General features: G+C 44.8%; 2 protein-coding genes across 2 annotated transcripts; both read right to left on the bottom strand.

Moving 5' to 3' along the window:
- Nucleotides 1-1,054: 1,054 nt before the first annotated feature.
- LOC139838185 (uncharacterized) lies at nucleotides 1,055-10,995 on the bottom strand. Its single transcript, XM_071827559.1, has 3 exons — nucleotides 9,807-10,995; nucleotides 1,166-1,939; nucleotides 1,055-1,068 (listed from the first exon to the last, which is right to left on the bottom strand). Exons 1-3 carry the CDS (start codon nucleotides 10,993-10,995, stop codon nucleotides 1,055-1,057), a joined length of 1,977 nt encoding a protein of 658 aa, XP_071683660.1.
- A 539-nt stretch (nucleotides 10,996-11,534) lies between these two features.
- Nucleotides 11,535-15,718, bottom strand: LOC127344408 (wall-associated receptor kinase 5). The gene is made up of 4 exons (XM_051370671.2): nucleotides 15,601-15,718; nucleotides 13,377-14,295; nucleotides 13,102-13,245; nucleotides 11,535-12,892 (listed from the first exon to the last, which is right to left on the bottom strand). Exons 2-4 carry the CDS (start codon nucleotides 14,284-14,286, stop codon nucleotides 11,688-11,690), a joined length of 2,259 nt encoding a protein of 752 aa, XP_051226631.1. The 5' UTR covers nucleotides 14,287-14,295; nucleotides 15,601-15,718; the 3' UTR covers nucleotides 11,535-11,687.
- Nucleotides 15,719-17,353: the final 1,635 nt, after the last annotated feature.

The raw sequence follows: 17,353 nt of genomic DNA, 5'->3' as shown, positions 1-17,353 counted from the left end.
TATGTGTTTTGTTCTGGCATGAAACACAGGATTTGCAGACAAGAAGGTAGCACCTATATTGTCACACCACAAACACGGTCTAACTCTGATGGTCACACCAAGTTCTCTAAGAAGAGCTTCAACCCATATTAACTCTGTTGTAGCATTTGCTAAAGCCTTGTACTCAGCTCAGTACTTGATCTAGAAACTGTAGCTTGCTTACGTGCACTCCAAGATATTAAATTTGGTCCAAAAAACACAGCAAAACCACCAGTTGATCTTCTATCATCAAGGCAACCTGCCCAATCTGCATCTGAAAAAGCACTGAGCAGACTTGAAGAGGATTTCTGAAATGTGAGACCTACTTTCAGAGTACCTTGAATATATCTCAAAATTCTTTTCACAGCTGTCCAATGTGTTGTTGTAGGAGCATGCAGAAACTGACAAACTTTATTTACTGAATATGATAGATCCGGCCTAGTCAAAGTAAGGTACTGAAGAGCACCAACTATACTTCTATAAGTAGTGACATCATTAGAGCCAAGAGGATTACCATCAATCAAGGATAATATTTCAGTAGATGACATTGGTGTCGGACAGGTTGTGCATTGTGTCATGCCAACTTTTGCAAGAAGCTCAGTAGCATATTTCTCCTGTGTAAGCAACACTCCATTATTGATCCTTTTTATTTCAATCCCCAGAAAGAAATGTAAATCACCCAAATCCTTTAGAGCAAAATCACTGTTCAGATCTTGAAGAAGTGCAGCAATTGCTCTTTGAGAAGAGCTGGTTACTATAATATCATCAACATAGATAAGAACATAAATAGTAATGCCTCTCTTGTTGTATAAGAAAAGTGAAGTATCAGCTTTGGAAGGATAGAAACCAAGGGACTGTAGTTTTGTACTTAACCTTGAATACCATGCACGAGGAGCTTGTTTTAATCCATAGAGAGCTTTATCAAGTTTGCAAATATGATGAGGATTTTTGGGATCCTCAAAACCTGGGGGTTGTCTCATATATACCTCCTCTTCCAGAACACCATGTAAAAACGCGTTCTTGACATCTAGCTGCCTTAAGCTCCAGCCTCTGGAGATAGCAACAGACAAGACAAGTCTAATAGTAGCTGCCTTGACAACAGGACTGAAGGTATCCTCATAATCAATACCATAACATTGTTTAAAACCTTTGGCAACAAGACGAGCTTTGTATCTATCAATTGTACCATCAGCATGCTTCTTAATGCGATAAACCCATTTGCAGTCAATAATATTCTTACTTGGATTTGACGGAACCAAGTGCCAAGTTTTGTTGTGTATAAGTGCATTATACTCCTCAGACATAGCCTCACACCATCGAGAATCTTTAAGGGCTTCCCCAAGTGTCTGTGGTTCCCCCGTCGCTGCAGACAGTCCATATCTGATAGTGCCATCTGTGTACCGTTTAGGCTGACGAATGCCGTGTTGAAGACGAGTACGAGGACGTATGGAGGTTGTCGGAGCTGGATTGCCGGTGGCAACAGAATTTGGTGCAGTGTGTGTGTCCACAGAAGATCCAGCAGACACAGAATCATTGTAGTTATCATCGGCAGCAGAAAAGCTGCCAGTTGTCGTGTCGGTAGAGGCTGCTGGACTGCCTGCATCGGCAGGGCTGACAGAGCCTGGGGTGTGGCCTCCACGCGCCGGAGAGGGGGACCAGTCGGGCGAGGCGACGTGGCGTGCAGGGCGGGACGGGGACGCGGAGCGAGACCGGCGACGCGGCGACAGCGACCTCGATCGCCCGCGCCGAGACAGATCGGGTACATGATCCGAGGTCTGGGCGGTTTGGGCGGGAGAATCAACCTGGGATCTCCCGCCAGCTTCGTCATTTTGTGCAGCGACACTAGAACTGCCATTTGAGCTGTTTTCTGCAGGATTTTCACTCAAATCTTTTTCTGTTACTTCCTGTTCATCAAGAACATCTGCAGGAACAACATCTACAGCAGTATCATTAGTAACAACAGGAACAAACGGTAAAGGAATATAGTCATTAATGTGCGTCTCCCCATGAGTAGAAGATGAGTCGGTGTGCAAAAGAAGAATTTCTTGACGGAGATGAGAACCAGCATTGGGATTTAGTGAGGCAAAGGGAAACAAATTTTCATCAAACACCACATCACGAGAAATATACACACGCCCAGTGGAGGGATCAAGACACTTGACTCCCTTATGACGAGAACTATAGCCAATAAAGACACATCTGGTGGAACGGAAAGCAAGTTTTCTTTTGTTATAAGGGCGCAGGTTTGGCCAGCAAGCACAGCCAAAAACTCGAAGAGACTCATAATTAGGAGTAGTGTTGAGAAGACGCTCAACTGGAGTATCATGATTTATCACTTTACTGGGAAGAAGATTGATGAGGAAAGTGGTTGTAAGAAAAGCGTCATCCCAGAATTTTAGAGGCATGGATGCATTGGCAAGTAAGGCGAGACCAACTTCAACTATGTGACGGTGTTTGCGTTCAGCAGACCCGTTCTGTTGGTGAGCATGTGGACAACAGACATGGTGAGTAATGCCAATTTTCTGAAAGAAACCATTTAGTTTCTCATACTCACCACCCAAATCCATTTGCATAGTAACAATTTTCCTATCAAACTTGCGCTCAACTAACTGCTGGAAATTAAGAAAGACTTGATAGACATCAGACTTCTTTTTGAGCAAATAAATCCATGTGAACTTGCTAAAATCATCAATGAAGCTTACATAATATGAATGTTTTCCAACAGATAATGGTGCTGGACCCCTGATACGTCTCCGACGTATCGATAATTTCTTATGTTCCATGCCACATTATTGATGATATCTACATGTTTTATGTACACATTATGTCATTATTATGCCGAAGGGCCAGTTCCTGTTTTCTGCTGTTTTTGGTTTCAGAAATCCTAGTAAGGAAATATTCTCGGAATCGGACGAAATCAATGCCCAGCATCCTATTTTTCCACGAAGCTTCCAGAACACCCGAGAGTCGCCAGAGGGGAGCCCTGGTGGGCCCAAGAGGTAGGCCGGCGCGGCCCAGGCCCTGGCCGCGCCGCCATACCCCCTCGCCGCCTCTTCGACCCTCTGACGCCGCCTCTTCGCCTATATAAAGGTCCTCGACCTAAAACCACGACACGGAAAAGCCACGGTACGAGAAACCATCAAGAGCCGCCGCCATCATGAAGCCAAGATCTGGGGGACAGGACTCTCTGTTCCGGCACGCCGCCGGGACGGGGAAGTGTCCCCGGAAGGCTTCTCCATCGACACCACCGCCATCTTCATCAACGCTGCTGTCTCCCATGAGGAGGGAGTAGTTCTCCATCGAGGCTCGGGGCTGTACCGATAGCTATGTGGTTAATCTCTCTCCTATGTACTTCAATACAATGATCTCATGAGCTGCCTTACATGATTGAGATTCATATGAGTTTTGTATCACAATTCATCTATGTGCTACTCTAGTGATGTTATTAAAGTATTCTATTCCTCCTGCATTATGTAAAGTGGACAGTGTGTGCATCATGTAGTATTTGGCGTAGTTTATGATCGTGATCTCTTGTGGATTGTGAAGTTAACTATTACTATGATGGTATTGATGTGATCTATTTGGTTATGTTGATCTATCTTGCGCTCTAAGGTTATTTAAATATGAACATTGAATATTGTGGAGCTTGTTAACTCCGGCATTGAGGGTTCGTGTAATCCTACGCAATGGTGTTCATCATCCAACAAGAGAGTGTAGAGTCGAGCATTCATTTATTCTGTTATGTGATCAATGTTGAGAGTGTCCACTAGTGAAAGTATGATCCCTAGGCCTTGTTCCTAAATACTGCTATCACTGCTTGTTTCTTTGTTCTCTTTGTATTTGTACTGTCTGCAATATTACCACCATCAATCACACGCCAGTCCTGGACAGCAAAGCACTTTTCTGGTGTTGTTGCTACTGCTCATACTTATTCATACCACCTGTATTTCACTATCTCTTCGCCGAACTAGTGCACCTATTTGGTGTGTTGGGGACACAAGAGACTTCTTGCTTTGTGGTTGCAGGGTTGCATGAGAGGGATATCTTTGACCTCTTCCTCCCTGAGATCGATAAACCTTGGGTGATCCACTTAAGGGAAACTTGCTGCGTTCTACAAACCTCTGCTCTTGGAGGCCCAACACTGTCTACAAGAATAGAAGCTCCCGTAGACATCAAGCACTTTTCTGGCGCCGTTGCCGGGGAATGAAGGAAAGCTACACCATTTCCTCCCTCGTCAACTATACGCGCCAAGCACTTTTCTGGCGCCGTTGCCGGGGAGGAAAGGTAAAAGGCACTCATACTTCGGTTCCAGGTAACAGTACTTTTCTGGCGCCATTGTGTTTGTGCTCGAAGCTATTTCCTTTAGATCCTGCAATTGCATCTTTTTATTTCTTGTTTACACTAGTTAGGCATAATGGAAAACAACAAAAATATGAGAGATCTTTATGAACTTTATCTTGAATTAGGACATGATGTGTTTGAAGAGAGAATTAAAAAACCCATGGAACTTTATATGCATGCTAATGAGAATGTTATTAATATGAATGCTTTGAACACTATTGTTGCTAATGCTATGGAAAATTCTAAGCTTGGGGAAGCTGGCTTTGATGAGCATGATATTTTTAGTCCCCCAAGCATGGAGGAGAAAATTTACTTTGATGATACTTTACCTCCTATTTATGATGATTATAATGATAGTAGTCTTTTAGTACCGCCTGTTATGGAGGATAAATTTGATTATGATTACAATATGCCTCCTATATTTGATGATGAGAATAATAATGATAGCTACTTTGTTGAATTTGCTCCCACTACAACTAATAAAATTGATTATGCTTATGTGGAGAGTAATAATTTTATGCATGAGACTCGTGATAAGAATGCTTCATTTGATAGTTATATTGTTGAGTTTGCTCATGTTGCTACTGAAAGTTATTATGAGAGAGGAAAATATGGTTGTAGAAATTTTCATGTTATTAAAATGCCTCTCTATGTGCTGAAATTTTTGAAGCTATACTTGTTTTATCTTCCTATGCTTGTCACTTTGCTCTTCATGAACTTGTTTATTTACAAGATTCCTATGCATAGGAAGCATGTTATACTTAAATGTGTTTTGAATTTGCTTCTTGATGCTCTCTTTTGCTTCAAATACTATTTCTTGCGAGTGCATCATTAAAACTGCTGAGCCCATCTTAATGGCTATAAAAAAGAACTTCTTGGGAGATAACCCATGTGTTTATTTTGCTACAGTAACTTTGTTTTATTTTGAGTCTTGGAAGTTGTTTACTACTGTAGCAACCTCTCCTTATCTTAGTTTTGTGCATTGTTGTTCCAAGTAAAGTCTTTGATAGTAAGGTTCATACTAGATTTGGATTACTGCGCAGAAACAGATTTCTTGCTGTCACGAATCTGGGCAAAATTCTCTGTAGGTAACTCAGAAAATTATGCCAATTTACGTGAGTGATCCACAGATATGTACGCAACTTTCATTCAATTTGAGCATTTTCATTTGAGCAAGTCTGGTGCCTCAATAAAATTCGTCTTTACGAACTGTTCTGTTTTGACAGATTCTGCCTTTTATTTCGCACTGCCTCTTTTGCTATGTTGGATGGATTTCTTTGTTCCATTAACTTCCACTAGCTTTGGGCAATGTCCAGAAGTGTTAAGAATGATTGTGTCACCTCTGAACATGTGAGTTTTTGATTATGCACTAACCCTCTAATGAGTTTGTTTCGAGTTTGGTGTGAAGAAAGTTTTCAAGGGTCAAGAGAGGATGATGATACAATACGATCAAGAAGAGTGAGAAGTCTAAGCTTGGGGATGCCCCGGTGGTTCATCCCTGCATATTTCAAGAAGACTCAAGCATCTAAGCTTGGGGATGCCCAAGGCATCCCCTTCTTCATCGACAAATTATCAGGTTCCTCCCTTGAAACTATATTTTTATTCGGTCACATCTTATGTACTTTACTTGAAGCGTCTGTATGTTTCTTGTTTTTGTTTTTGTTTTTGTTTGAATAAATGCTTGTGTGGGAGAGAGACACGCTCCGATGGTTCATATGAACACATGTGTTCTTAGCTTTTAATTTTCATTGCGAAGGTTGAAACTGCTTCGTTAATTGTTATATGGTTGGAAACGGAAAATGTTACATGTAGTAATTGGTAGAATGTCTTGGATAATTTGATACTTGGCAATTGTTGTGCTCATGTTTAAGCTCTTGCATCATATACTTTGCACCTATTAATGAAGAAATACATAAGCTTGCTAAAATTTGGTTTGCATAATTGGTCTCTCTAAGGTCTAGATAATTTCTAGTAAGAGTTTGAACAACAAGGAAGACGGTGTAGAGTCTTATAATGTTTACAATATGTTTTTTATGTGAGTTTTGCTGCACCAGTTCATCCTTGTGTTTGTTTCAAATAACCTTGCTAGCCTAAACCTTGTATCGAGAGGGAATACTTCTCATGCATCCAAATCCTTGAGCCAACCACTATGCCATTTGTGTCCACCATACCTACCTACTACATGGTATTTCTCCGCCATTCCAAAGTAAATTGCTTGAGTGCTACCTTTAAATTTCTATCCTTTACCTTTGCAATATATAGCTCATGGGACAAATAGCCTAAAAACTATTGTGGTATTGAATATGTACTTATGCACTTTATCTCTTATTAAGTTGCTTGTTGTGCGATAACCATGTTCCTGGGGACGCCATCAACTACTCTTTGTTGAATATCATGTGAGTTGCTATGCATGTTCGTCTTGTCTGAAGTAAGGGAGATTTACCGCTAGAATGGTTAGAGCATGCATAATGTTAGAGAAGAACATTGGGCCGCTAACTAAAGCCATGATCCATGGTGAAAGTTTCAGTTTTGGACAAATATCCTCAATCTCATATGAGAAAATTAATTGTTGCTACATGCTTATGCATATAAGAGGAGTCCATTATCTGTTGTCTATGTTGTCCCGGTATGGATGTCTAAGTTGAGAATAATCAATAGCGAGAAATCGATGCGAGCTTTCTCCTTAGACCTTTGTACATGCGGCATAGAGGTACCCCTTTGTGACACTTGGTTAAAACATATGCATTGCGATGATAATCCAGGTAATCCGAGCTAATTAGGACAAGGTGCGGGCACTATTAGTATACTATGCATGAGGCTTGCAACTTGTAAGATATAATTTACATAACACATGTGCTTTATTACTACCGTTGACAAAATTGTTTCTTGTTTTCAAAATCAAAGCTCTAGCACAAATATAGCAATCAATGCTTCCCTCTGCGAAGGGCCATTCTTTTATCTTTATGTTGAGTCAGTTCACCTATTTCTCTCCATCTTAAGAAGCAAACACTTGTGTGAACTGTGCATTGATTCCTACATACTTGCATATTGCACTTGTTATATTACTTTACATTGACAACTATCCATGAGATACACATGTTATAAGTTGAAAGCAACCGCTAAAACTTAATCTTCCTTTGTGTTGCTTCAATACCTTTACTTTGAATTATTGCTTTATGAGTTAACTCTAATGCAAGACTTATTGATGCTTGTCTTGAAAGTACTATTCATGAAAAGTCTTTGCTTTATGATTCAGTTGTTTACTCATGTCATTTACCATTGTTTTGATCGCTGCATTCATTACATATGCTTACAATAGTATGATAAAGGTTATGATGGCATGTCACTCCAGAAATTATCTTTGTTTATCGTTTACCTACTCGGGACGAGCAGAAACTAAGCTTGGGGATGCTGATACGTCTCCGACGTATCGATAATTTCTTATGTTCCATGCCACATTATTGATGATATCTACATGTTTTATGTACACATTATGTCATTATTATGCGTTTTCCGGAACTAACCTATTGACGAGATGCCGAAGGGCCAGTTCCTGTTTTCTGCTGTTTTTGGTTTCAGAAATCCTAGTAAGGAAATATTCTCGGAATCGGACGAAATCAATGCCCAGCATCCTATTTTTCCACGAAGCTTCCAGAACACCCGAGAGTCACCAGAGGGGAGCCCTGGTGGGCCCAGGAGGTAGGCCGGCGCGGCCCAGGCCCTGGCCGCGCCGCCATACCCCCTCGCCGCCTCTTCGACCCTCTGACGCCGCCTCTTCGCCTATATAAAGGTCCTCGACCTAAAACCACGATACGGAAAAGCCACGGTACGAGAAACCATCCAGAGCCGCCGCCATCGCGAAGCCAAGATCTGGGGGACAGGACTCTCTATTCCGGCACGCCGCCGGGACGGGGAAGTGCCCCCGGAAGGCTTCTCCATCGACACCACCGCCATCTTCATCAACGCTGCTGTCTCCCATGAGGAGGGAGTAGTTCTCCATCGAGGCTCGGGGCTGTACCGGTAGCTATGTGGTTAATCTCTCTCCTATGTACTTCAATACAATGATCTCATGAGCTGCCTTACATGATTGAGATTCATATGAGTTTTGTATCACAATTCATCTATGTGCTACTCTAGTGATGTTATTAAAGTATTCTATTCCTCTTGCATGATGTAAAGTGGACAGTGTGTGCATCATGTAGTACTTGGCGTAGTTTATGATCGTGATCTCTTGTGGATTGTGAAGTTAACTATTACTATGATGGTATTGATGTGATCTATTTGGTTATGTTGATCTATCTTGCACTCTAAGGTTATTTAAATATGAACATTGAATATTGTGGAGCTTGTTAACTCCGGCATTGAGGGTTCGTGTAATCCTACGCAATGGTGTTCATCATCCAACAAGAGAGTGTAGAGTCTAGCATTCATTTATTCTGTTATGTGATCAATGTTGAGAGTGTCCACTAGTGAAAGTATGATCCCTAGGCCTTGTTCCTAAATACTGCTATCGCTGCTTGTTTACTGTTCTACTGTATTTGTACTGTCTGCAATATTACCACCATCAATCACACGCCAGTCCTGGACAGCAAAGCACTTTTCTGGTGTTGTTACTACTGCTCATACTTATTCATACCACCTGTATTTCACTATCTCTTCGCCGAACTAGTGCACCTATTTGGTGTGTTGGGGACACAAGAGACTTCTTGCTTTGTGGTTGCAGGGTTGCATGAGAGGGATATCTTTGACCTCTTCCTCCCTGAAATCGATAAACCTTGGGTGATCCACTTAAGGGAAACTTGCCGCTGTTCTACAAACCTCTGCTCTTGGAGGCCCAACACTGTCTACAAGAATAGAAGCTCCCGTAGACATCAAGCACTTTTCTGGCGCCGTTGCCGGGGAACGAAGGAAAGCTACACCATTTCCTCCCTCGTCAACTATACGCGCCAAGCAACCCCATACATCAGAAAAAACTTGTTCCAACGGAACAGTGGAAACACTAGTAGAGACAGGGTATGTTAATTGATGGCTCTTAGCTAGTTGACAAGAATCACAAATATATGGGTTTATTTCAGGAGAAAAAGCAATTCTATGTTTTCTAAGAACTTGCTGCACCACAAAAGAGGATGGATATCCTAGGCGGCGATGCCATGTAGATGAAGATGGCTTTATTGTGATGAAGGCTTGCTTGGAGGACCCAGTAGACAATGGCACTAGTGGGTATAAACCATCACGGCATGGACCTTTAAAGAGAGTGCTCCCGGTGGCCAGATCCTTAATCAAAAAGAAAAAAGGATGAAACTCAATGAATACGTGATTATCAAGTGTGAATCTATGAACAGACATGAGATTTTTGGATGCACTTGGAACATGTAGAATATCTCTAAGATGAAAAGAACTATGGGGAGTACGCAACATAGAATGACCAATATGACTTATTTGCATACCGTTGCCATCAGCCGTGTGCACATGATCACGTCCTGTGTACTTCTCCTGGGTGGATAGTTTGCTCAATTCACTTGTAATGTGGTTTGTAGCACCAGTGTCAGAATACCAGTTTGTGTCCACACCATAGGATGCCAGGTTTGCACCCTTGTTATCTTGATCATCACGGCGACCACCACCATTGCGCCTATCACGCTGAAACCTCCACCAGCACACCTCAGCAGGATGTCCATGCTTCTTACATATCTGGCAGTCAACATCAACAAACGGAGTAGGAACTCTGTCTCGACGACGGCCATCATCACGAGGCCCATCTCTTGGTCCATCATCCCGACGCTTGGGTCGGTCATCATAGCGAGGGCGTCTGTCATCATAGCGCAGGCGCTGATCATCGCGTCTGTCACGATAATCATCAGGGCGACGATCATCACGACGGTCACGGTAGTCATCACGACGGTAGTCATCCTGCGGAGCTCCATAATCTGGCGGACGATCAGGGGCGCGGCGAGCAAGATTAGCAGAGGAGACAAACTCTTCTGCAACTGAGTCTCCAAGTTTGTGCATCTGATCAAAGGACTGAAGCTGACTGTAAAGATTGGTCAGGGAAGTTGACGGATTTGCACGCACTGCTGTCTTCAGATTGTTGTAATCTTCACCGAGTCCATGAAGCATGTACCAAATCAACTCATCATCATCAAGTGGTTTGCCCACAGCAGCGAGCTCCGACGCGAGAACTTTCATCTTTGCAAAGTATTTTTCAGCAGACATATTTCCCTTCTTGGTGTCGTTGAGTGCAGAACGGAGGTGTTGAGCCCTGGCCTTTGACTGAGTTGTTGTGAGAGAATTGATGGTTTTCCACACTTCAGCAGAGGTCTCAAGTCCAAGAACATGAGAAAGCATATCAGATGACAAGCAACTCAGAAGATAGCGCAAAACCTGTTGATCACGGGCTATCCATACGTCATATGCAGGGTTGTCAACTTCGCTCTTAACACCATCAGTGTCTACTTCGATGGTTTCTGCAGGGGCCTTGTCACTTCCTTCAACGAGCTTGAGAACGCGAGCACCTCGGAGTGCCGGGACTACAAGGGCTTTCCACATCAGGGCATTGTCGCGAGTGAGGAGCTGTGCAGGGGGCGCGCCCAGGGCAGCGGCCAGGGAGGAGATCGATGATGCTGATGAAGAACCCATCTAGGGTTTTGCTTGATCGCAGGAAAGATCCGACGATTTGTAGCAGCAGCGTTGGCAGAGTACTGCAACGGCGGCTGATTGTAGATGTGAGTTGGTTTGAGGTTTTGAGGGGCGGCGGCGCGGCAGGATATGCAGCGGCGGCGGCTGTAGTTTTCTCGGGTTTTGGTTTTTGTTTTTTCTTGGGTTGTGGACGCGGCAACAGAGAGATCTGCGGCGGCGGTTGTCTGGGTTTTGGGGTGGCGGCGACGGCAACCTAGCAGGTGCGGCGGCGGCGACGGTGATCAGGCAGCGATGTCGAGGAAGAGCGGCTCTGATACCATGTTAACAAAAGTGATTTTAGGGTTTGAACGACGTGCCCTCAGGGGTGTCGGTTTCGTGTTAATATAGGATGAAAGCCCGTCAAGGCATCGTACAAGGGAGACCGACATTGTATTGGAGTACTACTCCATATACAATACGGTAGACATACCTATTACAAACTATATTTAACAGAACTGTCGTCCAATGAACTAAAAAAATGGTTCATAACTAACAAGGTGCAAGAGAGACACGCATTTCCATAAAAAAATGCATGGAATCGAACAGAGCAGAAGTAGCAGTAACCTATAAAGTTCAAGTAATAAACAAGGTTTGTATGGGAAGAACTTTGTCGACAAGTATTGGCTTTAATGTTTATATTATGCATGGTTTAGTTATCTTGCATAATTAACACTTCTAGGGTTTATGGGCCGGTCCTCACTTTCATCTGCAGTATACCCAGTACTTTGTTCAAATTCATAAACAGGTGTAGATTCTCCAACAAGAAGGCTTTCTTCCTCTGTCTCTACACCTACACGTATCCAAGGATGAACCGAAAGCTTCCTCAACCTGTTGAGCTCATCGGCGACATCTTTCATCGAGGGCCTGTTGTCTCCGCACATATCTAGGCATCTCTTAGCTAGGTCTGCAAGTCCACTCAATAGCTCCATGCTCTCTTGGCCTTTCACGTGACTCACCAACACATCATCAAGATTGTTCCCCTTCATAGCAGATAGGAAAAGCAACGACAAGCTTCTTGGCTTCTCACACCCTTCAAGCTTCAGTGGCAACTGGCCTGTGAGAATCTCTAAGAGGATAACTCCGAAGCTATATACGTCGCTTTTGTCTGTTAACTGACATGTTTGCATGTACTCAGGATCAAGGTAACCACAAGTACCTTGAACCATTGTGACAAACTGCTCTTTGTCGGATGGGGCTAGTATGGATGCTCCAAAGTCTGACACTTTTGCCATGTAGTTTTCATCAAGAAGAATGTTCGAACTTTTCACATCACCATGAATTATTGGGGGAGATGCGTATGAATGGAGGAAGTTGAGTCCTTCGGCTGCTTCATGGGCAATCCTCAAGAGAGTGCTAAAGGAGATTTGCAGTGCTCGGTTCTTGCCGTGGATAAGCTCGAACAAAGTACCATTCGGGACAAACTCATATACCAGAATTGGAACTTCCACCTCAAGGCAACAACCCAACAGTTTAACAATGTTCTTGTGATTGATTTGGGACAAAATGAGCATCTCCTTGCCAAATTCTTTCTTCTGCCTTTCATCAACCAAGAAACATCTTTTAATTGCAGCTGGGATGTTGTTCTTTACTACTCCTTTATAGACCATTCCATGGCCTCCTTTTCCAAGTATTCTGCTATTATCATAGTTGTCAGTGATTTGTATGAGTTCAGCTTCTGAAAAGACGGTGAACGCAAGACCTTTCTCTGATTTCATCCTATCAAATAAAAGCAAGCCTCCATGCTCAAGAAAATGCTCCTGCTTAACTTTGTTCAGTTTTCTCTTCTGAATTATCATCTGTACCCAGAAGACAATGATAATGATGATAATCATTAGACCAAATGATCCTATTGTAACTCCTGCATAAACACATCACGCGAGACAATCATTTTTCAGGTTGTGGAGTGAAAGAGAGAGAGACAGAGAGATTAAAGCAAGCATGATTGATTGATTGGTGCTCTTTGGCCAATGTTAGATGCAATATTGGTTATAAATTTATATTCTTTACATTGCACAAGATGAGATAAAGTAAAAGTCTAGCTAGGTTGTCGATTTATTTGGACGTTACCTATTATTAAGCTGGTGTCAGGGTTGCATGTATTGCTTTTCTCACTATATTTTTTCCCTACTCGGCAAGAACACTTGCGTCCTCCAACAGTATTGCGGCAAAAGCCATCTGAAGGGCATGGGTTTTTATAGCATTCATTAACATCTGCAGCAAAATTAGCAAAACCAAAGGTTATCATCTCAAATAAAAGGGCCCCTCGTCCGATCCAGAGGGAAATATGGTTGTCATTAATATACGTACATACATGCTGACATTCTTATTAAGCTAAATAGTACCTTTGCATCCGCCTGGAAGATAAGGGTTGCCTTCATACCCATGGGTGCAATTGCACATGTACCCTAGATCATTGATAGAATCCACACACATGCTGTTGCTGCTGAGGCAAGCGTAAGTACCTGTCTTATTCTGTTTTGCGACATCACACGAGTTGGCATCTCTTATAGCCCAATCAAATATCATAGGCGCCCGCCCACCACCATACGAGTCATTAAACTTCTTGGTGCTTATGTACTCAGCGCTGAATCTGAATTGTGCTGCCTCCATCACTACCGCATAGCTGCACGGGCTGAACTTCCAGGTTTGACTCTGACTCGCGTTAACCGAGTCTTGGAACTGTGTTTCGTAGAAGTAAATCCTCTTGGGTATGGTAGTCTGGGAGCAACCAATACCGGAGCAGACCCCGTCCACTAAGTCTGACAGGTTGCGGCATGTTGCGACGCCATAGCCTCGGTAGCCTGTGATATCGTAGTCAGACATCAAGGCGAGGGCGCAACATCCGATGACTGTAAACCTGTTTCGGATGTTTGAGACACGGTACGGAGAAGAAGGGCTTCCTATGTTGACCCCGCCATAACGGCCAAGCTGCTCCATGCTCTTGGTAGAGGTGTTGTAGCAGTACCCCACGATGTAATTCAGCACCCGGACAGTGCTATTAGTCAATGAGATATTGAGCACCTCAAAGGCACCCCTGAATGGCATGGAGACGCCCCCTTGGACCTCATCACAACTGAGGTCGAAGCCTTCCGCGAGGGAGCAGTTCGGAATCTTCGGATCAATACCGAATGGATACGGTATATCAACATTGCCACATTTTCTTCGGCACTCTGAGCTAGGAACCGCAGCTCCAGGGCCATATTGCGCTGCAAGCAATATGAGACCGAGGCCAAGCTGCAAGAACATTGCCATATCCTTCGGCTGGAGAGCAAGTAAACATGACACTGTCAGCTAAACTGGCGAAAAAAAAGGCAAACTGGCACTCGTTTCATAAAACCTGATGGGTGCCTTAGAAAAGGAGGCCACATGCCTATGCTTTGGTATACCCCCTCACCAAACTCATAAAGAAAATTTTACCTTTAGTTTCTTTGGAACACGTGACTATGCTCTGATACGTCCCCTCCCCAAACTCAAACACAACAACGGGTGAGATCGTTCCCCATCCCTTTATAATTAAAGGAAACCAGCCAATTGCGCATGTAAGGATCCAGACAATTAGGTCATGTGTACGTGCAAAACCCTTACGACTGTGGTTAGCGCCGGCACTCCTGACGGAGGCTTCATGTTTCGCCGCCGAATAATCCGACACTTGTCCACGAACATGTCCAGGTCAATTGCAAACAATTTCCACGCATGTCAACTTGTCCGAAAAATTATCCGGCCAACAGCCATTGATCGTGCAAAAAATACAGGGGCAGGCCGGACTTGTTTCCGGACATGTCCGGCCCCAACGTGAACTGCCAGGACTTGTGGACGGACATGTGGGGGAGCATGTTTGGCCACTTGTCAACCTGAAAATCGACATCACCGGCTGTCGATTTGGAGTGGATCGATCGTGCACCTGGCTGGGGATACGGTATATCCCTAAATGGGCGTATAGGGGGTTGGATATAATATTAGGCTGGCCAATTTAACTTAATCAATTAATTATGGGTAATTACCACTTTACCTCAATGAGTTTGGGGAGGTGGTGTACCGAAGACAAGCCTTCAAAGAAAAAATAGAAACAGAAAAATAAGGGAAAGTACGCCGTATATGAAACTCGAGAGATAGAAGATCCATGACATACATTGCTGAAATTATCTATGAGGTCCAAACGCATGTCATGATCCTCCAAATTCCTAATTAAGGTTGAGCCGTTCCATTAGAATTTCATAATATCCCCAACAAACTCATTACTCTGTTCCAACGCACCCTAGAGGTAGTTTTCTTATAAGGTTCTACTACTTCAAAATTTTATTTAAACTCTACAGACCAAAGAAAACGTCATATGGTATGATCTACTCTTCCAAGCTAGCTAGTTGCAGGTGAGATAAAATAAGAACATCTACTTGCTACAGCCTGCTTAGCAAAAGCAGGATTTGAGCTTGAACAACATAACTCTCTGCCTTCGGCAACAGAAGCGTGCAGAAACTATATTTGGATATCGCATGAGCTCAGAAATTCAGAGTCTATCATCGAACCTACCAGAAAAACGAACTGAAAGGTGATAAAAGACAAATTCACCTGAAAGGCTGAAATAACGAGGGGGGATGTTGAGTTGCGGCAGAATTGAAGAAGTGCCTCGGGGGATTTTCTTTTGCTCCAGGATCTCTCTTTCGTAAGAAACCAAAGCACCCAACCTCTAGGGAGTAGTTGTTTTCTGAAGAACAGCCAACACAGGGCGTTTGTTATGTATACAGGCAGAGGTCTTCTGGCCAACGGTCCGTCAGGAACTAGTCAAAACAAAGTACAGTAACATGAGCACATGGAAGACTTCGTTAGAGCAGACCCTCTGATCAACTCTTCTATAATGGGATTTCACACGAGGACAGCACCTCCGAAACATATTCCACAACAGGAACTGCTGACTTACAGCTAAGATATTGGCGTTGAGTGCAAGTGCCGTGCATGCTGACGGTGCGTTAAGTGTCCTATATGGATATATCGATTGGATTAGCAACTCGGCATCTAGATTCCGGATATTCAATGATTTTTCACCATCCACAGGCTCCACAACCAACTAAACAACACGAGTATTTGGTGCAAGGAGGACGGATTAGCAACTGGGTATCTAGATTCCGGATATTCAATGATTTTTCACCTTCCACAGGGCTCCACAGCCAACTAAACGACATGAGTATTTGGTGCAAGGAGTACGGCTCTCAATTCTCAACTCTGAACCTGTTACTCCCTCCGATCCGTATTGCTTGCCTCTACTATAGATGCATCTAAAAGTAAAATGTACTTACATCCTTTAAGAGCACTAAGAGCATCTCCAGCCGCGTCCCCCAAAGCGTCCCCCAAAGGATTTGGGGCGCGCCGGACAAAAAAACCGTTCCAGCCGCGTCCCCCAAAGCTCATTTTTGTCCGGCGCGCCCCCATACGGTGTCCGGCGCCCCGAGCCCGTCCCCGTCCCACAAGGGACGCACCGGGCACGCCGGACACAACGAAAAGCGAGACGGGGAGTGGCGGGGCCGACCCGTCAGCGGCACAGTTAATTTTAACCTAACCGTCGCCTACCTCGCGACGGAAGTTATTCGCGCGCAGTGACACACGGCGGCATCTTTGCCTTAATGGCGACGGAGGGGCAGGCGAGACGTCTCGTCGGTGCTGCGCAGCCTCCACGCGTCGCCGGCGTTCGCACGCCACCGCCTGTTCCCGCGCGATCTTCCCGCCTCTTCTCGCCTGTTCCTGCGCTTTCTTCCCGACGCCGGCGTCTATAAAAGCTCTCCCGGCTCAACGGTAGCCACCACACCCCGCCGGCAACAAACACAGCCCTCGTCGCTCCACCGCCGTCTCCTCCACCACCAGTAGCAATGGCGAACCGCCCCGGCGCTGGCCACTTCCCTCCACCGCCGTCCCCTCCACTTGCAGTCCCGGAAACGCAGGTCGACACCGACCCCTCAGCAGCGGCCCGGGAAGAGCGATGACGTGCACACCGTCAGCAGCGGTGGGAGGCAATGCGGCGGCGAGCCCGCCGGCGGCGGGGAGGCGGCGCAGCGGCGGATCTGGCGGCGTTCTGCACCCATGGCCCCGCTGCTGGCGAGGCCGCGGTGGCAGCAGCGTGGCAGGAGCAGCAGGACGCCACCGTTGCGGTGTCTGACGCCTCGACGAGACAGGAGGCGCGACGGTGCCGGTACCGGGCGGAGATGGAGCAGCGGTGGGCTGACGAGCGCCAGCGCCAGCGCGGTGAGCGGGAGGCGCTGTACCGTGAACGGCGGGAGTCGATAGAGCGCCGGCGGCGGGAGTCGATCGAGCGCCAGCAGCAGCTGGCGGC

This window comes from Lolium perenne, chromosome 3 (genome assembly GCF_019359855.2).
Source record: "Lolium perenne isolate Kyuss_39 chromosome 3, Kyuss_2.0, whole genome shotgun sequence".
Classification (NCBI taxonomy): domain Eukaryota; kingdom Viridiplantae; phylum Streptophyta; class Magnoliopsida; order Poales; family Poaceae; genus Lolium; species Lolium perenne.
This window is presented reverse-complemented; position numbering and strand designations above follow the sequence as displayed.